General features: G+C 38.7%; 1 protein-coding gene across 1 annotated transcript in view; it reads right to left on the bottom strand.

The window, feature by feature from the left end:
* Positions 1-26,649, bottom strand: part of LOC137240846 (ATP-binding cassette subfamily G member 4) — a 62,303-nt gene that overhangs the window by 24,927 nt on the left and 10,727 nt on the right. Inside the window, exon 3 of the mRNA XM_067767715.1 lies at positions 8,416-9,165. Coding sequence (XP_067623816.1) covers positions 8,416-8,665 — 250 coding nt within the window. The 5' untranslated portion in view covers positions 8,666-9,165. The remainder of the gene's footprint in view (positions 1-8,415; positions 9,166-26,649) is intronic.

Genomic DNA, 26,649 nt, shown 5'->3' with positions numbered 1-26,649 from the left:
CTCTTCGAACCATTTTGAAGACTTGATAAAAACTACCAGGTCCCTGACGTCATTTTCCACAACCTGGCTGTGATTATCTAGAAATTCAGCACCCAGAAAGTGCTATCGTGCTCCGCTTAGTGCCGGGCAGTTGCAGATGGGATGAACTACCATTTCGTCCCCCACATTCTCTTTACTACCTCTGCAGCATCGACGATAAGGAGCTCCTAACCTTTCTGCATGCCTACCTATAAGGCAATGACCAGTTAGTGCTCTCACAAGTGTGGAAATTGTATCCCTACTTAGGTTGTATACGTGACGGAATCTTTTAGCTTCCCATTTTGGCCAGGTTTCCTTTGATGTCTGGCACCCCGGTGTTTGTAGCCATCTTTCGTCGGCTTGACGTTAAATGTGTTCTTTTAGCATTAGATTGCATGTGGTTAGGGGAATACATACCTAAGCGTTCTTGGCCGGGAATAATCTGCCTGATTTTACCCAGCTTAGCGAGTTCATCTGCAATTACAGTAAGATGTACACGGTTCTGTTGGGCCATCTCTTGAAGAAATCGGCGTTAGTTTCTTAGCCGACATTGTGTGTCCCTAACCTAACTGCGGCTTCCATGATGGCTGAAACTTCTACCTGGAGTAGGCTGCAGTGGTCGGGTAGTCTGAAGGAGAGCTGGAGGTCGAGGTCCCTTGAGTTGACTCCACCTCTAACTCTACCGTTTAGCTTAGAGCCGTACGTGTATATGGATGTGTTGCCGTCAATAGCAAGGCACCTATCCGACTCCGTCCAGTCCTCCCTACTGGGAATGTTTATCTTAAAGTTGGTTTCCGCAACTTTTGTGGTCGCACAGCGATCCGTGCTAGGAGGAAGAAAACTGTAGTTGTTTTGTATACTAGAGTGTCCTGTTGTCTTGTTGTTCCAACAGGGCTGACGTTGCCGCCGCTCGATAACCAGTTAGATCCAATGGAAGGATGTCAAGAATGACCTGAAGAGTTTCGCTAGGCGTTGTTCTTAGAGCCCGCTTATGCTGATCATGCTGGATCCGTGAACTTTGCCCGAGAAAAAAGAATTGAACAGTAATAAAAAATATATGTATAAAAAAAAGTTGAATATTTAAATTGACGACACAAAAAAACAAAGTATATTATGCGGATATTCGAAGAGTACTGAGCAAAGCTCGATGACTTAGATACTATGTATATAAAGCTGCTTGTTCAAAAGTTCAATGCGTGTCAGGCTAAAGCAGGGCATCTCCAGAGGAAGTGTTCAACACTTTCTATCTCCCTTCTTCTCTTCTATTCATATGTTCGTCAACTTGTAAGAAAGAACTCGGTTCTACTGCAGTGATTTATTCAAATTTACATATGTACTCACGACAAAACATTTATCATCTGACGGCAAAAGCTTGAAACAATTAACTGAGACATGATTTTCGTCACTAGCCCAGCCAGCATTTTTTGAAAATTTTGATGAAAAAATATTCAAATATCATACCCCAAGATGATTAAAAACGTTCAAATTTAAAAGCAAATTTAAAATTAATATATCGTCGGGAGAAAAATGTACCATAAATGTGATTATTCTTGAATAATCATTTATGATTCATATTTCGAAACGATTTTGGGCCATATTTGATATCATTGTTAAATTGAGATTTAATTGTTTTAGAGTAATATTTGATTGCTTTTCACAGTCATTTTCTAATCATATTCGTGAACATATTTCAATCATTTTGATTGAGATTTTTGAATCATTTTTGAATGCGATTATGATGCATTTATCCTTCATATCTCATTCAAAATAAGATACTACATATTAATCTTATTTCATCAGGGGTGGAAAGCATGGGGAAGTGAGCTATTTGAACCACAGGTTATTCGCAAACAAACTTGACCGATATACACCTCGACTACAACATCCAGCATCAGGTATGATCGTCAACATCTTGAAATACGATATGGTAGGGGATGTTGATGCCATATCCATGTACATAGTATGTCAAGAGAGATTCACTTACCTGGGGTTCAAATAGTTCACAACCTTTGTATTGTCTAATGGTTAGATTTGTATTTTCTGTGAAGCCGAAGGTAGAGAAATGGTTGGGGATATCTTTTCTTAGGAGCAGTATATACATTATTTCTTGTCTTGAAGAATACAATTTTAATATATTTTTTCTGAACTTCATGATTGAAAAAATGTGTGTATGCGAAAAAATAAGATCTTCAATTAAAATTAAAATTTTAACAAGTATAAAATTCATTATTCAGTCAACAAAGATTGTCAGAAAAGATTCAGAAAGCTGAATGAAAAATGATTAAAAATTTTTGATCACCTAAAGTAAACACATTTGATTCAAATATGATTCCAAAATGTGATTGAAAAACTATATTCAGTTTTTGATCATCAAAAGTATTCATATTTGATTATTTCTTTTGTTCAATTGTATGATAACTCATTATTTAGTCAGAAAGAGTAATCAACTTGTATTGATATGTAGGGAAATTCAAAACTTATTCACCTAAATGCTGAGTGGGTAGATAATATATTGAAGTTCATATTTCATGCCCGTCAGCTTCATTTATTGCGATGAAAGTATGCAAATTAACAACATTTTAACGATTCTGCAATTATCTGTTGATTATTGTGTGAGAGTACTAATTTTTAATAAATCTTAACTATGTTTAACCAGCAAATTCTCTGTAATTATCAGCATTTACGTCTGTTGAATGGGTAATAATTAAAAAGTTTGCTTGAGGCAAGCTTTTGTACTCAGTCACCCTAGCCTCGAAATCTTTAATCTAGCATGAGAAAGAACTCATGGAATAGAATTCTGCTAGCTGCAGTGAAGTCACCTACACAGATATCATTGTAGCGGTGAGTTATGGCAAACATCGCTGCTGTAAGGATACGAATTATGAGAAGACAAATTTATGACGAATAACCTCTAAAAGATGATAAAAGTTATACAACGAAAGCAGCTCTGCGTCTAGCCTCCGTTGATCATACAGAATCAGGACCCAACATGCAAGTTAGTACAGAAATAGTCTCCTTGATATATGTATTAGTGATGAAAAGGAGATGGTGAATGAGGACAAAACGAAGTACCTGCTGTCATCGAGCAAAGAGCCAGCGCATACGCGCCTTGGCAACCACGCTACTGTTGGCAGCCATAATTTCGAAATAGTAAAAGATTTCGTTTATTTGGGAACCAGCATCAACACTAGCAACAACATCAGCACTGAAATCCAGCGAAGAAGCAATCTTGCCAATAAATGCTACTTTGAAAAGTAAAGTCCTCTCTCGGCGAACGAAAATCATACTCTACAAGTCACTTATCGTACCTATCCCGCTATATGGGGCAGAAACATGGACCATGACAACAGCAGATGAAGCGGCTTTGGGAGTGTTCGAGAGAAAAGTTCTTCGAAAGATTTATGGACCTCTACGCATTGGCGATGGCGAGTACCGAAGAAGATTTAATGATGAGCTGTACGGGCTATACGCAGACATCAACATAGTTCAGCGAATTAAACGCAGCGGCTGCGCTGGCTAGGCCAAGAAAGTGTTTCTATCGGAACCCGCCTATGGAAGCAGAGGTAGAGGGCGGCCAGCACTCCGTTGGAAGGACCAGGTGAAAAATGATTTAAACTGCCTTGGTGTGACCAATTGGCGCCGGTTGTTGGAGCGAAGGAGCGACTGGCGCGCCTTCTTGGACGGCCATAACCGTTCAGACGGTTAAGCGCCAATTAAGTAAGTAAGTAAGATGGAAAGGAGATGGCCATGAGTAGCAAAAAAGAAGGCAAATCCGCTAGGCACGAAAACCCTGAGATGGACGAATGTGAAAAGACCTGTTGGAAAGTTTACAACAAGGTAGATGAACAGCGATACCCATTTCTCCTTGATCCTTGGTTATTGCGTAGTTTAAAATATAGAATAAAATCGAAATAGAATAAAAATGCAAAGTACGATGTGAAATATTCAATGCTCGAGCAACGAGTCAGTCAAATCCCTGCTGATAATTTCACAAGCAAAATGCTGAGTTGCTCAGAAGAGTCAGCAACTTCGTAGAAGTCACACTCGGAGAAGGTCAGGCTAGGTAAAGATGGCATGGATGGGTACTTCTCAACCAGATTACTTCCTTGTAGGCCGCAACGAACCACATCTATCAACCTCTGCCATGGTGTCGAAAAACCACGTGTCCAGAAATTTGAGTCGGCTTTTATGCAGTCCTGGATATGGGCAGCGATGAATCGACTCCTCTTTCTCCTTATCCTAACAACTTCTGCAGAGTGAGATTGTTGGATTCTAATGCCTTTAAGACGGCCTGGCTGCTACGCTACTGTCCTAGAGAAGTATGGCTGATCTCTCTATGCCAAATAGCTGGAAGATATAACATAAATCAAGAAGTCGGTAAAACTGATTCACTGCAGATACTTTGAATACAGTTCAGTTCCAGTTCCCTTATCCATATTGGAGCCGTCTGCGTAGATTTTAATGCCCCAACCACTATCTAGGCCTTCCTCATATTCCTCCCTCGAAGTATATCTTATGTTATGCATAAATATAGGTGTCAATAACTGCCGTTATATCGATCAGTTATGATCCCATTGGCGGCCGCCGTGGTGTAATAGTAGCGCGCTCCACCTACTACACCGAATATCCTGGGTTCACGACCCGGACAATAGGAAAACGTAAAAACGAGCACGACACAAATCTCTTCGGATCTTATCGCGCCTTACATTTATTTTATTTACATGATCCCATTTATTTGTGCCCATCTCTTTTGATGCCGTTGCTTGATTTTCACATGTTGGATACTCTTAGTTGTAGAGATCCTTTCGCGTACAAACCTTGTACGAAGTATCGTAGATGCATCAAATGAAAATGTCCACTTAACCCTTCCTTCTACGAAGGGATACGCCCATTTTAGTAAGCTCATACGCTATTTCATTCCCATATGGCTAGGGACCCAATTTTGATGTATGTACACTTCTGCCTGTGGGAATACTTCGCAGGGATTGCTTACACTCTTACACGCTTTTAGATAATGTGCTATGCGAGATTTTTGCCTCGATTGCTGATCCAATTTTTTGTCATCCAGTGTTTCTATTGCTGTGGTCACAGCTACTACCTCCGCTCGAAAAAGACAAGAGTGATCTGGCTGCTTGCAAGATCTTCGTATTTTTGGATCACCACAGTATGCCATGCATCCTAACGATTTCCAAGAACCGCCTAGAAGCAAAAGCTTCTTCGAAAGGGAGAAAAGAGATAGGTCCATTATGATGATTGCTATCTTGTAGGCAACTTCCATACAAATACAAGTTATGTTTGATAGTAGATGCGAGTTAGTTTACAACTACTGAGTTGCTGTCACTGCTGGGTATCTACATACTATATTTGTATGTACATACATGCCAAAATATAGAAATTCGAGGATGTGCAGACATAGCCCATTGATTTATGGGTTAGAATATAAACCTTATATGCTCATTACATGATAAATAAGTACTCAGTGATTGTTGCTTTGCCTCCAAAACAACTACTGAGTCATTTGTTTCGATTTAACTTTTGGTGGAAACTAAATACGTAGCTATATACATACGTTGACAAGCACTTATGTATGTATGTATCTAAATGAATATGCACTCGAAACTGTGAAGTATCAGCGATTAAGAAAACTTATTGTCTTTCAAAATGCTGCAGTGAAGGGACTTTGAAACTTATTGTGTTCACCTTTCGAATGACTCAACTATTAATATGATTAATAATATATGCCCACATAAATACAATGAGTGTTAAAATATGAGTCAAAGTGTGTTAACCATGTTAAGCATGTTGACCACTAACGAGTCGAGTGCTAGGACCATAAATTGTTTGCAAAAGTAAGACCGTTGGGTTTCAAGTGAGTGATGTGTAGCGCAGCGCTCAGTTTGACCTAATCGACCATAATCGTGTTTGTGTACTCCTTTCATATATGTGACATATGTGATTGGCAACAGTCCCATGACCACAAAGTTTTCAGAGACGACACTCTAAAATAGATACCGTAGATATCCGAAGTGATAAGCGTAGAGCAGTAGAGAAGGCACCCCGTATTTGTGCGTCCAAATAAAACTGATCATGATACTGGTTAAACTGGCTTTCTGGCTCAGCCAGGTGTAACGATATGCTAGCCGCACTAGAACGAACCGAAATGACTGGTAGATATATTAAGGGATTACCTTAATCAACTTTGACTAACCAACGAATTCAAGGTTTAAACTAATCAAGGTTTCTTAAGAAAAGAGGGATTTCTCAAGTTTTTAATATTTTGCTAGATTGCGGACTCACCTTTTCAAAGAACTTAGAAGGTGCCTGCTAGACAGTTGACTACTCCGAATCTGAAATCGTAGGTTAGCCAAAGTTATTTACAAGATAGATGTGCGAGTCTGCTCGGATTATTTTCTTTCGTATTCGAAAACTGCGCGCGTGTAATAAAATTCTGAAAGCAGCAAACCTCCTTCCAATGCATGAGTCAATTTTTTGGGTAAACTAATGTTATTTCCTCGAACACCTTTACCGACATCACTGCGAAGAAACGGCCGAGGTACTCCACTTTATGCTACACTTGTCTCAACAACTAAGGTGGGAATAGACATAGGACAGCCGAGCAGTGTTATTCAAGAGATTGCCTTCGGAAGTGACCTAAACATATCCCATATCAGATACGTAAGAAACATATTTCCCTAGCCAAACAGCTTACTTAGCACGCTTCCGTAGAAGATGGAATGAGGGTCATAGCGTCTAAAAATGCGAAAGCTTTGGTAGGTTTGGCTTTTGTGATAGCTGTTTAAGATATGAAAAGAGTCAAGTACTTGGAAGAACTTATTACTGGAGTACGAAGTACAACGAAGATATCATAAAAAATTTGCCCTTTCCAAACAATGAAAGGGACCATTTAACCTGAAAACCTTTTTCGTGGTGAATCTTAAATGCTTCATTGAAGGATTTATCGTCCGAAGTTTCTACGAAGTGAGGTCATAGTGAGACATAACTTCAGAGGATTGAAGTCCAGGAAGTTTCGTTTCTTAGACCTGTCTTCCTCCCTTCTAGCACACTTAAAAACGATACAGTACTCACTTTTTATGTTCAAATGCCTGTCGTCATTTGATAATTCTTTGGCTCCGTTCGTGGTTAAGCCATGGCGCTGTCATACATGTTTAGTAGAACTCTGAGACAAGGTAACACTCAAGGAAATAGTAATCCAGGGTATTTATAGAGAATCGCCTCAGTCTGAATATTATACGGGGTTTCCTTTTAAAATTATCGGCACACCACTCACTTGTCCAGAGCAGTGTTAATGGTGAATTCGGTTACAGATGATTCCGAATTAGCTTGGATTAAGGTTGATGCGCGATACGATGTTATCTCACGCCCTGAAAAGTTAAGGGTTCAATGTATTTCGAACTCAACTTCAATGTGATCAGCCAGGGTTAGAGAATGTTTGAAATCACTCTCAATAACATCGGACTTAATTATTAATTATCAAGAGAATCTCTTGGCCCGTGCAAGCAAGAGTGAAATAGACATGGCACTTTCAGTCTGCTTCTGGACATAAGTGATTCGGTTGAGATAGGACTGACTTTACCTGATGAAATGTGGAGATATTCCTCTTTTTATCTATTTATGCAAAGTCCTCAAGTCTAGAGTTTATCTCTTTATGATAATCGAGGTGTTGGTCGAGCACTGTCTAATTGGAAACTCCCAGTGATGTTAGTTTTATAAAGGACGAAAAAGTAACGTCGATTAGCTACTTCATGCTAAGCTGCTCTTATTTTTCTGGGACAAGTCTAAATACCCTGGTTTGGATGTCATCGGTGGATTTATTCAGAGTCGATGTTGGCTGTGAAAAAAGTTCTACGGAAGATTTATGGTTTTGTCCGTGATGTCGATGGTGAGTATCGAAGGAGGTGTAATGATGCGCAGATATGAAGATAGTGCAACGAATAAAAGCGCAAAATCTACGGTGGTTAGCTCATGTTATGCGAATGGACAAAGACGCTCCGAACAGGAAAATATATCAATCGATGCCCGCATTTGGAAGCATAGGAATGCTCCACTGAGACAAGGGAGGCATGTGGAGCAAAACTCTACTTTTCCTGATGCCTCTTTTTGACGTCAGTTATCGCAAAACAGGGATAGCTGGCGTGATTGTTGCACTTTTTGTTCTAGGTTATCTGCTAAACTATCCTATGTACCTTACTTAAGTGTTTTCTCGGTGAGTAGTGCAGCTACTATTCAATCGAATACACATACCGTACGGCATTGAATTAAGGAATGTGTTAGTATGCATAACTTCAAAAGTCGACGTTTTTGAGTTAGCTTTCATAAGATCAAAGTATGCAATATGCAAGCACTTGAAAAAGTTAAAGTACCTACATTCATACTCACTTTTTGTATGTACATCATAAACTTGATATGTTAAATCATGAAACTCCAAATTAATCGCTGGCCAAGTTGGCAAGTACTTCAAGCCTGTGGTACATGAGATATTATCAACATCAGATCCATTATGATTACCCAAATCTACACAAATTGCATTTATATCGTTGTTGCTGTAGTTGAGCGAAGTGCCGCTTGAATGTGATTTACCGTAACTATTATAGGAATCACTGCAGCCGGTATCTGTTGCTGAATCCATTTTGGTGGCTTGATTTCTTGGCTTGTGATTTTGAAATTTTCTGAGGTTCAAATGGGAATTTAACGCTTTAAGCGAGGTGTTGATATTAGTTGGTGTTGTTGCAGTGCTTGTGGCTACCTATTTTGTGGCTAGTTTTGTTGCTTTCGTTTTGGGTGGTGCTTGTTGTTGTTGCTTTGCTTTGATTGCAATTTAATACGCGACTTCTTCGCGTGTTGACTTGCGCACTGCGCCAACGTGTGTGTTGTTGCTATTATTGCGCTTGAATTTCTATATTTTGCAAAATGCTTCCACATGTATTGCTACATCTACACATACTTGTTTGTATACATACATGGGCTATTTTTTGTTGTTGCCGCTCTTTTTCTTTTGCCTATTAAATATTGCCAACACTCACGTTCAATGCTTTGTCATAATTTGTGTCAAACAGCGATGCTGCGGCTCCGGTTGCAGTAATTACTCGCTGAAGCTGTTTTTGGGTGGCAAGAGTTTTTATTTTTGTGCTGCAAGAAGAAGAAACAAGTAACAATATTGAGCATAATTGAAATTTGTTCATTGATTGTTATAAAATGTGAAAATCATAAGCTTAAGATTAGATACCTAGCTACATACCTATATGGAGTAAAATCTTTAAAAGATATTTAGGTTCAAGAGGGCAAAAAGGAGTGGAACCATATACAAAGTTCTTCATTCAATAACTGTCTAAATGATTTTGACCGTCTCGTAACAATGTACGCTATTCATCTCTTTTGAGCCATAACTGACACCAACTGAAAACACCAAGGACCGCCTCTACTAAGGGGCTTGGAAATGAAAATCGGCGATTGTACACCCGAAAGTGTTACTTCGATAAAAGCCGAAGGATGTATTTAGCTGGTGAGGTATCAACGTGAGGCGTGAGTGCGAGGAGCTTCAGATGATGGCTGATAGGAATAATGCCCGAAAATTCTACCAAAAAATTCGGTGGATGGCGGAGCGTTTCAAGACCGGGGCAAATAGAGGAAGGGAAAAGGGAACACTTTTCCCCATTGCTAGTTAGCGAGTGAGAAGACAAGCCCAATAACCCAATCTCCAATGATGGAAAACACGTTCCGGAATCCGACTATAATGAAATGAGAATGGCAATATCTCGGTTAAACAATCACAAGGCGCCAGGTAATGACGAAATACCCACCCAGCTGTTCAAACACGGAGACGAAGAGTTGGTAAAAATGAGTTGGTTGGAAGTATGTATGCCACCAGATTGCAACTTATGTGTACTATGCCCAATCCACTAGAAAGCCGATCCCCTAAACGGTGACAATTACCGCGGATTTAGCCTCCCTTATATCGCGTATAAGAATCTATCTAGCGTGCTGTGCGAAAGACTGAAGCCCATGGTCACAAACTGATTGCACCTTATCAGTGCGGCTTCAGACATGGCAAAAACGAAAGTGCAGCATTTAGCACCGTGCTCGCCAATACTGATACACATCGATACTCATTAAGAGCGGTACGTTGTGGAGCAACACCTACATACTTGGAACAATTGATGAACAAAGCAAAGGAAAAAAGTAACTATGGTAGTCTGCGCGAGAGCCTTTCATCATGCAACATCGTTCCCTTGATATGTTCTCTCAATACAATCAAATGTCAATCGGGACAATGACAAAGCAATTGTTGTCATTCTTAAGGGATATGCCCATTTTCGCATACATAATTTATCTCATTACCTTTTAAAAAATGACGATTTCGCATTTTCACTTGACGCTTTCTCATTTTGAAGCGACTATTCTCATATCGAAGTGATGCTTTTGCGTTTATATTTGATGCTTAATAATTCTGAACTGAAAATGGCTTCGAGTGTTAAAAAAAAGAGCTCTGGTAGCGGTCGGGCTCATACCAGTAATTGAGCATACCTAATACATATATATATTCATGTCCTGCAAAGGACTGCCTATTCCTCGCTCTCGAACGTTAGTGTATAGAAGGTAGTTGGAGTTGGCAATGAAGGGCGCAGCACTCGGTGCATATACGGAAAGTTTACGATATTGGACTTTCTCATTTCTCTAAAAACAGAACACTTCAGGCTCATAATTGTCTAACAGGTACTGCCTTCTGAAATGAGGTACTCATAAATTAGGCTTTCGAATTTTTTGGGATCCTTTCATCGTTGTTTCCGATTTAATTAGGTGTGGTGTTTGGGACTATTTCGACGTCATTTCGGAATCAATTTGGGGCAATTTCGGGATTGTTTTGGGGACTACTTCAGGATCAACCCTATATTTCTCAGATACCTGGAGTTCTTGGGCAAAACTTTCGAACATACGTTAGATTTACACTTTAAAGAATTGGTATACACTGTCAAAAACAAATGCGTCCTTAATAAAAAAAGTCGGGAGCCTTCGCCCAAAAAAACCAAGCGTTACCAATGATTATTCGTGCAATGCGAAGTTTTTACCACTATATGATTCACAATATTTTGAACGCCTCCATTCTCTATCCTGCATTGTAAGAAAATATTCGCCTTAAGTTACTTTTAATGCTACAAATAGATCAGCGCCTTCATCGTCAGCACCCCACTTGTTCATTGCTGTGGTCTTCTTTTACATTAATGGACCGAAAAAGCATTGTACCATAAAAGGATGAAATAGTTAGACGATTCTGAGACTGCATTCATTCCCGGTACTCTAGCTTTGACTATATGCCGGACGATACCTGTGCTTAAATTTGGGACAACATTTCTTACATGCGTGATTTTCCAGTTGAGTGATACCAGAATATAGGAAAAGAATTGCCGTAGCCGAAATTTTGAAATTTTGGCGATCTTTTATTCCAAATTTTATAAAGCTATTAGTTCAATGAATTCTTCTTATATCAAAAAGATTTTCAGCGAACCTCTTCTAAATCAGATGTGTCGATAAAATGAAACGAAACTATAGGAAAAGTCGTAAAGAGTACTATTACTTCGGAAACAATTTATGTATTCGAATTCTAAAAGTCTCATTTTGTTAGATTTGATAACTGTTTCACTGAAATGCTTCCCACGTCTGCACTTATTGCTGTTTTCATTCGATGTTGCCATTTCAATACGTGCAAGTGCGAAAAAATTGCTCTTTTGCCCCCTTGGGAATATAGGAATTGAGTGGTTATAGGGCCAGTAGAACTTATGGGTTGGGTATGCTGTTTACTGTATCGATCCAGAAACAAGTAGATCCTACTGGCCGCCGTCAAGCGGCAAAGGCGTGATAAGAAGCGCTGGACTGCAAAATTTCTAAGGTTATATGGAAATTCTATAACGTTAAACTCACAAAGTTGCTTACTTCTCTAAAGAGAGGAGACTTAAGGCTCATGACGGCCATATTAACTGGTGTCACATGCTTTTAAGTTGGACCTCGTCAGCAACGGCATATGCAGGAAGAAACGGTTGGGCACGTCCTATGTTCGTGTCCTGTGCTCGCCAGATCAACACTTTAGGTACTAAGAGCTCCCGAGTTGCCAGATATCGAGTCAGCTATTAAGCTAGGTCCTAGAAAGCTTTTAGTTATTAGAGCTATTTTATAACATAAGTCCTGATACTTAGTTAGAGTTTTTAATGTTTGGTTGCCAAACAAATTCCGGTAACACTATAGTGTATTTTAGAGTTTATTGACTGGCCAGTTCAATCTAAGTTCCATCTAACCTAACCTATATCCCTTCACCTTTTTGATTTCAGAAGCACTAGAATTTCGCAATTACTTGACTGAACATTGGTTTGCAATAGCTCGGTGGTTTTTTTGACTGATAAACCGCTACTTCTATTCACCTTTACCAACTATATTTAATCAGCGTTCCGCCATTTGTTGCAAATCACAGATAATGCTGGATTTGTTTATTGTCAATTACTCTGTTTTGACATTCCCATGTGCTTTTGCTTTATTAACAATTGTTTTTGTTTTATCGGCCTCTTGATAAAGGATTCAAGGCAGCGTACTGATGATGAAGGCTTAGCACCCTTCCAAATGGATCTATCTGCGCAGCTATGGCAGGCTGTCTGAAAAAATTTCTACTTATTATTCCAAAAACAAAATACAATTTTAAATTATAGAAAAATTGAAAAAACAATAATTATCATTATAAAAAAATTATTTTTCGGGCCTTGAACTCGAATTGAACCTTAAATCCATTGTTTCAAATAGATTAAAAAATAAATAAAATAAAATAGATTAAAAAAAAATAAAAAAAAAAACAAACTCTTACATAAATAATTTTTTGTATTATATTTATTAATAATGACATGCATATAACAAGTGATTGATATGTAACTACATACATACAAACAACTACATATATGCAGAATAAAATTAACTATAGGCTCATTCCATGTCAAGACACCCGGTCCGCGCAGGACGTAATTTTTGATTTCGATGAAATTTTAATATGTTGTTCTTTGGTGTTTTTTTTAGGCCTAAAAATTTTTTTTTTCGGATTGATAGGCAATTGAATTCGATAAATTGCAATCGATATTTTATTCACCTATTTTTTCAACTGTCAATAACTTTGTCAAAAATTAACAGGTTCTCATGAGTTTTTCTTTGAAATGTTCGTTATTACTTTTAATTTTATATAAATTTATAAACAATAGCATATAGTTAAAAAAAAAACTGTTTTTTTAGTATTTAATAAAAATTTATGAATTTTTTCAAAAATTAATATTTCAAAAAAAGGAAATTTTTTTTTGTTTAAAGTTTTTCTATATCGAGTGAATAGTTTATATTTCAACTTGGGTAAATATCTATTAGCTAAAACCAGGCATGCTTAACCAACGAACCGATATCATTTCGATACGATAATTAACGTTAATTTGACGAAAACGAAATGACTTTTTTCGTTTATTAACGTTGATTATCGTAACGAAATGATATCGGTTCGTTGGTTAAGCATGCCTGGCTAAAACTAGCTGTTTTCGAAATGTGAATTTTTGAATATTAAACTTTTTTTCGCCATATATTTATGCAATACATATCAGCATAATACTATGTTCAAACACAAAACAAATTGGTAATTTATACTATCTGGACAATTTATTACGCAATTTGTCATATAATAAATTGTAATACTAAATTGCCAATTTAAAAAAAATTGCGTAATAAATTGTTTCAAACTGCAAATGCAAAATTGTAAAGTGTGTTTCTTGAGTATATTTAAACGTCAGTTACGCATGGCTGAACTATATGGTTGGCTCATCTCATCAGCTGATTTTATGTCTTTCATTTCACTGGAGTAGGGATTGTCAAAAGAAGATGGCAAACTCAAAATGAAACCAAAACATTGAACACATTTTCTTACAACCAGGCATGCTTAACCAACGAACCGATATCATTTCGTTACGATAATTAACGTTAATAAACGAAACGAAGTCATTTCGTTTCGTTTATTAACGTTAAGATCTTCAAATTAACGTTAATTTGGCGTTTTTAACGTTAATAAACGAAACGAAATGACTTCGTTTCGTTTATTAACGTTGATTATCGTAACGAAATGATATCGGTTCGTTGGTTAAGCATGCCTGCTTACAACACACAAAAATTTTAAAGTTTTATGTTTTCATTCCATTCCATTCACCTAATACCAACACGCACATTTTGACAGTCTCAACAAAGATATGTTGTTACTGTAGAGATGAGCCAACCAGCTATCAAATTACTATTAGATAAATAAATAGAGTTGCATGAACACCACTCAATTTAAATCGAAATTGCCTCAATTTATTTTTCTGTTTGAACATAGTATATTTCACTAAACCTCCAATACCGTCACAAGAGCCTTTGCCATGTCCTGTTACAAAATCACTGTAATTCTGAAAAATAATAAGAAACGAATGTTTTCAATAATAAATGCGATATTTTAATTAATTTTAAGCATTTGGCAGTGGTCGCCCTTTATGCTGATATGTATTGCATCAATATATGGCGAAAAAAAGTTTAATATTAAAAAATTCACATTTTGAAAACAACGAGTTGGGGCTAATAGATATTTACCCAAGTTGAAATATAAACTGTTCACTCGATACAGAAAAAGTGTAAAAAAAAAATTACTTTTTTTGAAATATAAATTTTTGAAAAAATTCATTAATTTTTACTAAATACTAAAAAAGCATTTTTTAACTATATGCTATTGTTTATAAATTTATATAAAACTAAAAGTAATCACGAACATTTCAAAGAAAAAATTATGAGAATCGGTTAACTTTTGACAAAGTTATTGACAGTTGAAAAAATAGGTGAATAAAATATCGATTGCATTTTATCGAATTCAATTGCCGATCAATCCGAAAAAATTTGTTTAGGAAAAAAAAATAAAATAATAAAAACACGTGTTTAATTATTTTGACCAAAGAACAACATTAAATTAAAATTTCATCGAAATCAAAAATCATGTCCTGCGCGGACCGGGTGTCTTGAAATGGAATGAGCCTATCTTAATATATAAAACACACGTGTCACACAATTGAGGCCAATGGACTCCTAAACTACTGAACCGATTTGAATTTGTTTTGCACGCCGTGTGTATTTTTACCTAACTTGAAATATAGGATAGGTGATTGGGTGACTAGGGTCTCGAGATATAGGCCAAAACCTGGACCCGGGTACCCCAAGAATGTGTTTATAGAATATGAATATCAAATGAAAGCTGTGGATGAGTGCTTTAGCATACCTGGGTGACTAGGGTCTCGAGGTATAGGCCAAAACGTGGGCCAGTGAATGCCTAGACAGTGTTTATACAATATGGATATCAAATGAAAGCTGTTGATGTGTGCTTTAGTACAGAGTAGTATATTATACCGAGACGGACTGGGGCTGCGATTAGGACTAGGACTGGGACTGAGGCTCGGAGTGGGACTGGGACTGAGACTGGAATAAAATACATACCACCCTCTGTGACAGGCAATAAGGGATGCAGAAGAATAAGATGAAATTGAGAGAAGAGAAAAGAGATAAGGAGAAGGAAATTGAGAAAGAGATAGAATGAGACGAAGATGGAGATAGATGAAGCGAAAAAGACTGAGGAAGGAGTGAATAAAAGTACTAGGAAAAAGTGAAGAGGGGGGAGGGCAGATTCAGACGGAAAAAGCTTATTAAAATGTATGCAGATAGGCCAAATTTAGGGCAGGACAACATCTGCCGGGTCCTCTAGTATTATAATAAAATATCAAATGATTTACTTTATTTTATTAAGTAGTCGGGTGGCTACGAGTATAACTGAATAAATTGTATATAAATAATTGCCTTCAATCTTACAACTTTATCTATCAAATAATTTATTCTATTCAATATTGTAATTAAAACAATTAATTCATGAGTATGATAAAAGCATGTTTTTTTTAAAGTTCTTATATTCCATTAGGATGCATGCAATTTATAGAAAAATATGTGATGAAATTTAAATACGTGATTTAAAAAGCGTTCTAAGTTGTCGATATGAAATTGCATTTCAATTATTGTCAAATGATTTAATTAAGTTTCTAATGTTTCATAAATTATCTAATAAATAGATTTGTACAAATGTATGTCAAAATCACGTGTTGTTATTGGCAAACAATTTTCCACGCCAGCTGTGAGTTAGGAGTAATTGAAATTGCTAATGCAAACAGCTTCTGTTCCACTTTCGATCGCTCTTCCCGTTTTGTCGAAGATTATGTGCAGGTCTTACAACCTTAGAGTAACCATGTTGCTTCTATCATTAAAAAGAGAAGACTGTAGACTCATGACGGGTATTCTGACTGGACACTGCCTTCTGGCGTCACATGCCTTTAAATTAGACTTGGTCAGTGACAGCACATATAGTTCGGGTTGGAGGAGAAAACGATCGAGCACGTTTTGTGCTCTTGCCCTGCGTTTGCCAGGTTAAGCCTCCAATTATTTGAAGTGATACAGGTGTCAGATCTGGAAGCAGCAAGTGGCTTGTGTTCTAGAAAGCTTTTATTTTCCAAGAGGGCGGAGTTATTTTACAACGCAGGTCCTGGTTTTTGATAGGGTTTTTCAGTTTTGTCGTTAAAATAAACTTCTGGTAAAACTACGGACTCACTCAGTCTATGTGAGGTCCTCATGCCTGCCGTTTTGTTGTCGGTTTTCTTGTGGCATTCTGTTTTAAATGTCAGTTTCTGTTCGAAGTTCTTCTCCGGTTCCCATTTCCGTTCCGGATAGTATATCTGTTGTTGTTGATGTGTTAACAGATCTTCACCACATTCAATGGGTACGATCACTAACAAGGAAAGTAGTAGTTTCAAAAGGGTGGACTATAAGGAGGTTGGTGTTAGAGGCATAAGTTCCACATTTCATTTAAAAAGATGGTTTATGTCATGGTGGGACACATCGCATGCAGGAAATACATTACCTACGTCGGGGTTGATTCTGCACAAGTAACAGTTTAATATATTTTAATATATTTTAGTAGTTGTGCCAGAGTGACTCGTGCCTCCCTTGGTAGCGTGCTTTCTTCTTTTGCAAGTGTAGGATTTTGTTTATTGTTAACGGGGTTCACCGGGCACTTCCTGGTAAAGGCGTTTACCGATTCCGTGTCTATTTTGCCTACAGCCTTCTAATGCATGTCTGGATCAAAAGGCTGTGCTGGAAGGTGCCGGGTTTCATCATAGCCAATGTGGAGATGTTCCTTTAACCCTCTCGGAGGAGGGGCTAGATCAAGCAGTTGTGTGCTAGGGTGTCCAGGCTTGTAACAATTAGGCAAAAACTGTCTGTTCAGCATTCCGCTGTGCTCTCTAATCATGAGTTTTTTGGCCTCACTATATAGATAATGTTCAGGGGTCATAAGGAAACATCACGTGGCAGTTCTGGGTGCAGCAATTTGGCAGGCCTGCAACATTTCGCAGTGTGTGTTTTAAGACCCGGTGACCAAATAGGTGACGCGTAGCAGATGAGCGGCCGGCCAATTGTTTTACACGTGGCTAGCAAAGCTTCCTTATATTCGCCGCAAGTGCTGCCGGCAAGAGACTTGAGGATTTATTCAAGGCTTTGTACTTTAGACACAATTTCGGTTGTATGCACTTTGCAGGTGTAAGTATTATCGAACGCTAGCGTTAAGATCTTTGAGCGAATGATAGTCGGTAGCGTAACACCATCGACGTGAATGTCCAAATTTGCATCATCTGTTCCCTCCATGTCGTAAACAGAATAGCCGTGAATTTTGTCGGTGATAGTACTAGGTTGCGTGAAGAAACTAGAAAGATTGTTCAGATATCCGTTGATTCTAGCAATTTATTCGGCTATTGGAAAGCCAGGTACCCGTCGCAATATTCTTGCAGTGGTCGTCGTAGGAGATGATGGTAGCTCCTTTTGATGGGGAAGACGCTTTTGACACAGTCAACCGCAGCACGCTACTCCAGACCTAGAAGGTTGATTCCTTCCCCTTGTCCAAAAGGATGGACCGCAAATTATGTGAATGTTCGGCTAGCGTTGGTTCAATTTAGGAACAAAACCGCATAACCTAGGAGCATTAAACAGGGTGTACCACAGGGTGCTGTCCTATCACCGCATTTGTTTAATTTCTACATATCCATATGTCCATCCTTTTGGACAAGGGAAAGGAATGAACCTTCAAGGTCTGGAGTAGCGTGCTGCGGTTGACCGTGTCAAAATCTTTTAACAAGGCAAGTGCCACGAGCACCCTACTATGATAGTGTTTTTCCTGTTTCAGTCCGTAATTTATCTGGGCGTTTATGGCATTTAGTGCGGTGATAGTGCTTTGTGAAAATTCGTTGTGAAACGAGGAAGCAGGACGGTTTCCAATGTCTTCGCTATTGGCGTACGTAGTGATATCGGTATATATAACTCGCCTTCGTTAGCTCGTTTCTCGGGCTTAATAGTGGAATTATACCTGCCAATTTCCATTGTTCGGCAATGACAAAGCACTTCTACGAACGCATTTCTGTTCCACTTCGATTTCGGACTTAGCTTCGAATCCGGTTTCGGTATTGAATACTTTGAAGCCGGTATCGGTTTCCGCTCCAGTATAATTAAATTAAGTTTATGTACAGACAGAGAAAAACTATTGTACAATTAACTTAAAATCGCGTATACCACAACTAAAACTTAGGCATAATTAAGCTACTAAGTTGTTTCCATCATATTAATAAATAATAACTAAATTAGGTAATAAATTGCCTAAGCTTTGTTTCCATTGTCGAGCATAAATTGTGTAAGTACTTTGGTAGGATGTACATGCTTCCTGGGCCCCATACAAATTTCTTTAACTAAGTCAACTTTGTTCGATTTACAATTGTTTTTTCTCTGTGTGTATGTATAATAGGAATGTGACTGGAAGGAGTTTATCCGAACCGAAATCGGAATTCATCGAAATTGGAACCTAACTCCGTAGGGCAAAAGAGTCATAAGTATATCCAGAAATTTGGGGAGAGGGACAACTAAAATAATATAATAAAACAATACTAAACCTTTAATAAATCAGTTGTCTTTCATCCGTAATGCATAGGCAAGTGCATAACAGCTTTGTTGTTTTGAGTATGCCATTACTTACCCTGCGGACAGGGCCGCGGAGAGGGGGGGGGGCCAGCCAGGGCAATTGCCCTGGGGCCCGGAAGGTTCTTCTAAAGACATACACTAAGCACTGATTTATAAAATTAAAAGGTAAGAATCTATTAAATAAATGAAATGAAAAAATGAATGCATCACTCATTTACTTCGAGAGTGTCACAACTCAAAAATCATCATTTTACAGTGTAATACAAAAAAAAAAATCATCATGATCTATATTGTGTAAACAATTTTGATGATTCGTGGAAAATTTGGGGCTTGAGATAAAAATTTATTTCTAGCTTTACGCGCCCAATATATGAAGGGTTTAGAAGCAAAAGGCTCAAAGTAAAATTTTTTTCTAACTTTTAGTTACAATCATATTTGTATAGTTTTGTTTATGGACATGGAGTTTGTTTATGGCCAGGCCATAACCCTACTACCCAGAAATTACAATAAGTACTCAACTTTAAACTTTAATATCTCGAAACAATCTGTCTGTTGAAATCTTAAAATTGCTCTCTTGAAAAGTTATGTGTTTTGGAAAGTGTTACTGTTGAAGTAAATGGGCGATATATTTGTGCATGTGTAAGTTTTGTTGGCGAAAAATGTTGCCAAGGATACTACGTTTTGAAAAAAGGCGTAAAAAGAACTCAATATGATGGGAAACGATGCCAGGAATACAATTTTCATTATAAATATTGAACATGTGATTTTAAAGAGTTTCTATGCAATTTGCAAGATTTTTCATGTGAAAACGCAACACCAAGCTTCGCATGTGAAATACATAATCATACATCTGTGCGTTTTTTTCAGTAATATACAAATTTTTTTTAACCAAACACTTGTTTTCAATAAACTATATCTAATGGATTATAAACATTTATCGGGAGCAGCGAAACGAGCTGAGAAAAAGCGCAAAGAAATCGAAGAAAAAAGGGACAGCAAACGCTCTATAAGTTTAATTTTAGCGTAAGTAACACCGATGTAGACAAAAAGATGCCTTTAAGCCCGTCCAGAGGTGTTAGGGACAATATGAAACCTACAAATGCTGAAGTTGAAAAAGACGAAAGCACCTCTTCAGATAATTTCATAGCTGCTTGAGATGATATGCCATATCCAAACGTTGAGCACGAAACACGTGCTGTACAAGATACAAAGGCAGTGGACGGTGAATCCAAAGAAGTACTAAGATCTTTTGACATTGGTAGCATAGAGTCCGCGGAAATAAAATGTAGCCAGGATGAAGAGTCTTGTAAACTGGGACCTCAACCATATCCTTTCGAATTTTCCAACGACTTAAGTGCTCGCCATTTCCCTCAAATCATACTCCATGCTACTCTAAAAAACGGAGAAAAAATAAAGCGTGATTGGCTCGTTTGGAGTGCAACAAAAGAAGCGTTTTTTTGTTTTCCATGTCGGCTTTTCAGCAAAATTTCCGAAAATACCCGATCAGCTTTGACAAAATCTTCAGAAAGAAGAAAAAGCAATGAAATCTAACATTTCATTTATGTACATAAGTGCTCCAGTAAATCCTATTTTATATGAAATAAAACTGACAATGTGAATTGAAAAATTTATGTATGTTATGTTATTTTTTTACTGGATTGAGTTTATTTTTTAGCGGGGCCCGTAAACGCGAACTTTCCTAGGGTCCCGGCTCGGCTCTCTGCGGCCCTGCCTGCGGACATTGAACTCTATACAAACGATCACTTACACTATGAGTAAAAATGTGTTTTCACACAGAAACTTAATGATCTCATTTCACCTGCTAATGAAATCGTAAATTTTTTGCTTTCACACAGAAGTAACTGCTCGATTAGTATGAAGGATGAGACAGACAATCATGGCGGAGCGATACAAGGTGGGAGCATGGTGACATACCTACAAACAAACAAAATTCCATGTACTTGTAAATTCGATGGACAAATGTCAAAATCGTACTGCGCCGGTAGTTGATGTATCAAATCAAATAAAAAAGGTTATAATCAGCTGTTCGATGCGGCCACCTTGTATCGTTCCGCCATGCAGACAATGACATTTGCTTTGACAAATGACATTTTTAAGCACTGAACACACCTAAAACTAAGAAACGGAAATGGAAGCGGAATGCTACCAACAGAGTTGCATTGTGCTTTTGACTTCATTAGGCATTCGATTAGCTACTAATGAAATAATAATAGATTCGAATTTTGTAGGGAAGATTGAGCTCAATAAGCGTCTTAATGTAGAAAATTGCCTTTATTATTCAATAAGCCGTCTGTGTGAAAATAGTATAACACAAACGAAATGCGAATCTTAACGATTTTTTTTAACAGAGACTCAGAAATGCACATTTAACGTCTTGCATGTGGCACGTGGCGTATGAGTAACTAAATTGTGTTGAAACAATTAAAGTAAATCATAAACAACAGCGAGTTATGTGCATGTAACTAATTTTAATTTAATTGGTAATTTGCAATAATTTAAAAGGCAATAAAGCGCGCTAAATGGGATTAGTTCAATGAACTGTATATTTTAATTTGAGGAGGGTGGAGCTGTGTATAGAAGTCCACGAAAGTGGGGAAAGCTTCTGACCGCCATTCACCTGGGAATGGCCGGAGCGATTCTTTCGCATGCGGTTCAAGCAGCTCACTACTTCCAGTCGCTTGCGGCCAAGTATCCTCTGGGTAGCCACTAAACATCCGCTTAGTGGTGAGAAGGCGACAACCTGGCTAGGCCACTCTGATATAATCGGTTTAAGGGCTAGCCGGGGGATCTCCCATCGGCAGCGTCTGTTCACCACTAGGTGCGGCTGCAAGCGGGCGTCTGTCTTGGAGCAAGCGGCTCGCTATGTAAACGTGCAAGTAATATTTTCACCCCCGCTGAGCGGGTTGTGCGCTGGGCTTGGGACCGCCACGTCAAACCATACTCCAATGAAAAGCAACAACAAGCCTCGGATAAAAAGAACACTCTCTATTGATGACGACCATGGCAAACGTTTGAAGAACAATGAATTAAGGGCATGCACCTGGAACGTGCGCTCCCTGAATGGGATTGGTGCAGATGCCTGGCTGGTTGATGTCCTCGTCAAAGCAAAATCTGACATCACCGCTATCCAAGCAATGCGCTGGACGAAGCAAAGAAGAAAGAAGATTAAAAATTGTGACATCTATTGGAGTGGCCATACAAATAAGCGCAGTTTCGGCGTCGAATTCATAGTGGGAGAGAGACTTTGTTGCCAAGTATTGGCGTTCACGCCTCTGGACGAGCGTCTCGCCGCTATCCGAATAAAAGCAAAATTTTTTAATATATCATTCAGCTGCGTCCATGCGCTGACAGAGGAGAGAGACGATGAGGTGAAAGACGCTTTTTATGAACAATTAGAACGCACATACGAGCGCTGCCCCCGCCATGATATCAAAGAAGCGCTTGGCGACTTTAAAGCCAGGGTGGGCAAAGGAGGTGTTTTTGGCCCTACAGTCGGAAAGTTCAGCCTACACAATGAAACTTCTACTAACGGACTGGATCAGATTGACTTTGCCGGTGCTCGAAACATGGTCATATCCAGCACGGTCTAGTCGCAGCCAAAATACGCACCCGCCTCTGCGCGGCTAAAACCAAGGAACAAAAACACAAGGAAAGTTAGATGTCGAAAGGCTGCAATCGCAACAGACTGCCAATGATTTCGCAACTCGACTCTCACACCTGCTCTCTGAGAGCACAACTCAGCCTGAAGGAATACAGGAGCAGTGGGCGCATACTCCAAAGCACTTCGTACTGCCGCCGAGGAAAAAATTGGTTACCGGCGGCCACGAAAAAAAAACTGGTACGATGAAGAATGCCGCGTTGCAACCGAAAGAAAAGACGCTGCCTACAGGGCTACATTAAAAGCGAGCGCAACAAGAGGAGTGTGTGAACGCTACCGTGAGTTAAAAAGGGAAACGAGACGCCTTTTCAGGAAAAAAAAGCAAAGACAGAAAGGGGGGAGTGCGAGGAGCTTGAGCTGCTAGCCACCAGGAATAATGCCCGAAAATTTTACCAAAAAATTCGGCGACAGACGGAAGGTTTTAAGACCGGGGCAAACCGGGACCGCCCAATCCACAAGAAGGGGGATACTGCAAACTGCGCCAACTATCGCGGAATCAGCCTTCTTAATATCGCAAATAAGGCCCTGTCAAATGTATTGTGCGAAAGATTGAAGCCCACCATGAATCAACTGATTGGACCTTATCAGTGCGGCTTCAGACCTGGTAAATCTACCATCGACCAGATTTTCACAATGCGCCAAATCTTTGAAAAACCCGCGAAAAAAGAATCGACACACATCACCTCTCCGTCGATTTTAAAGCCGCATTCGACAGCACGAAAAAGAGCTGCCTATATGCCGCTATGTCTAAATTTGGTTTTCCCGCAAAACTTATACGGCTGTGCAAAATGACGTTGAGCAACACCATCAGCTCAGTCAGAAGCCGTTCGAAACTAAACGAGGTTTCAGACAGGGTGCCCTCTATCGTGCGATTTCTTTAATTTGATGCTGGAGAAAATTATACTAGCTGTAGAACTTAACCGCACTGGAATAATATTCTGTAAAAGCGTGCAATTACTGGCGTATGCGGATGACATTGATATCATCGGCCTAAACACCTGCGTCATTAGTTCTGCTTACTCAAAGCTGGAAAAAGAAGGGTAAAGATGGGTTTGATGGTGAATGAGGACAAAACGAAGTACCTGCTGTCATCGAGCAAAGAGTGAGCGCATATGCGACTTGGCAACCAAGCTACTGTTGGCAGCCATAATTACGAAATAGTAAAATACTTCGTTTATTTGGGAACCAGCATCAACACTAACAACAACATCAGCTCTGAAATACAGCGAATAATCACTCTTGCCAATAAATGCTACTTTGGACTAAGTAGGCAATTGAAAAGTAAAGTCCTCTCTCGGCAAACGAAAATCATACTCTACAAGTTACTTCGTACCCGTTCTGCTATATGGGGCAGAAGCTTGGACCATGACAACAGCAGATGAAGCGGCTCTGGGAGTGTTCGAGAGAAAAGTTCTTCGAAAGATTTATGGACCTCTACGCGTTGGCGATGGCGAGTACCGAAGAAGATTTAACGATGAGCTGTACGAGCTATACGCAGACATCAACATAGTTCAGCGAATTAAAACGCAGTGGCTGCGCTGGCAAGGCCATGTTATGCGAATGAAAGATAACGCTCCGACCAAGAAGGTTTTTCTATCAGAACCCGCCTATGGAAGCAGGGTTAGAGGGCGGCCCCACACCGTTGGAAGGACCAGGTGGAAAACGATTTAAACTCCCTTGGTGTGACCAATTGACGCCGGTTGGCAGAGAGAAGGAGCGACTGGCACGCCTTGTTGGACGGCCATAACCGTTTAAACGGTTAAGCGCCAGTTAAGTAAGTAAGTATATTTGAATACTTCGATAAAAGACACACACATATGCATACATTACTATTGGTTATTATAATAATTATCACAATTTTTTCAATTAATCATATCAACACGCAAAATTTAAGTAATTATCATATTGCATATATAAATATTTACATATAAATGTATGAAGTTATATGAAATGCATTTCGGTTAAACGACTGACATGCTAATCTTTATAAAGCTATACTGCAGTTTGTTCTGAGAAGCTATAAGTACACTTGGGTGGGCAAAAAAAAAAGCTTTGAATTTTTGAATGAGCCGCAGTGTTGTTAGGTATCTCTTAAATTTCAGAAGAGTTTCTTCCACACAATAGTAAAATAAAACAAATGTTACATATACGCACCGGCATCCAGTTGTTGTTGTAGCAGTGCTTCGCCCCATCCAATAGGTGCGACCACTCACTCAATTGCCTTCAATGTACTCTAACAGGAGTCCAGGGAAACTTGCAGTTTCAACAGGGGTGTACCAGAGTGAGAGGGGTATTAGACGCATTGTTTCCACATTGCAATGGAAGAGATGGTTGGTGTCATGTGGCGGCACATTATAGGCAGGACATATATTATGTATATCGGTGTAGATTCTGGATAGGTAAGAGTTTAAACTGTTACAGTATCAAGATCCCTAGCGAGAGTGCTTTCCTCTTCTGCGAGTTCTGGGTATTTATCTTTAAGAATTGGGTTCGCCGGGCAATTCCTGGCATAGAGGTCCAACGCCTTTTGGTGGATATTACTGGAGACCTATTTGTGTTTTTTTCTTCATAGAGCTGTGTTTTCAGGTGCCGTATTTCCTAGTAATGCTTGCGGAGATGACTTTTTAAACCCCACGGAGGTGTGACCTCTAAAATCAGATGTCTGTCGAGATCTCCAGGTTTTTGGGTATCTGGTGTAATTGGTTGGTTTTTAATAAAGCAACGTGCTTATTATTATATTTTATATTATTATATTATGCGCATTATTTCGACTTGGGCTTCAAAAAAATTTCAGGGCCTAGATGTGTTTGGTATAGTTTTGGGAATATTTCGAACCCATTTCTGAATAATTTTGGAGTAATTTTAAGAAGGCTTTGAGGTTTATTTTCATTCTTTTCGGGATAATTTCGTGGCTATTTTTGGATCACTTCGATACTGTTCGATTTTTCCGGGATAGTTTCAGGACTACTTAAAAACAATTGCTGGATTATTTACAAGATCGTTTCGGTAATATTTCAATATAAATCAGTGACTATCTCAACATCATTTCTGGATTACATTTGAACAATTTCGCGACTTTTTCGATCACTTCTGAACCTATTAGGTATAGTTAAAAGAATAAATTTATTGGAACAGTCCTGTTATTATCGCGAAGATTATGCCGGAATGGCCCTAATATATTCGAAAAATTATTTCTAAATCAATCCCGAAGTGATCTTGAAGCAATTCCAAACTATACAAAGGCGATTCGAATACGATCCAGAGATAGTCGCAAAATCGCGGATCTTATAACACGTCAAAAACAAACCCAAAAACCGCACCGTAATCGCCTTGATACCAAAACAATATCGCAATATGAGTCAACTGATCCCAAAAAGACCACTAAATGGGCTCAAAATCATCCCAAAAACAATTCTGAGCACAGTCCCGATATGGTTCCGAAGAAGACAGAAATTTTCCCAAAAACAATTCCGAATAAATATAAAATTTTCCGGAGAGCTTCGTCGGCAACTTATTGTTTTCGTACCGGCTCCTTAACGATAGCGAATTATTATCATCTTGTTTTCGGTTTGTTATTGGCTTATCATCGCCAAGTCATTGGCTTCTCATTGGTCTATTATCGGCCTGATATCGACGAGTTTTATCCGATGAATTTTCGATAACAAATCGGCAATTCGCTGTTGACAAATTGTTGACACTACGATAACACATCGATACATTTTGGATAACAAGTCAATAAATAATCGATAACTAGTCTATGCCCAATCGGTAACATTTCGATAAATTTTACTTAAAAAACGATTTTTTTTTTGATAATTAGTCGGTAACTTTTCGATAACAAGTTGACAATT

This window comes from Eurosta solidaginis, chromosome 2 (genome assembly GCF_040869045.1).
Source record: "Eurosta solidaginis isolate ZX-2024a chromosome 2, ASM4086904v1, whole genome shotgun sequence".
NCBI classification, from domain to species: Eukaryota; Metazoa; Arthropoda; class Insecta; order Diptera; family Tephritidae; genus Eurosta; species Eurosta solidaginis.
This window is presented reverse-complemented; position numbering and strand designations above follow the sequence as displayed.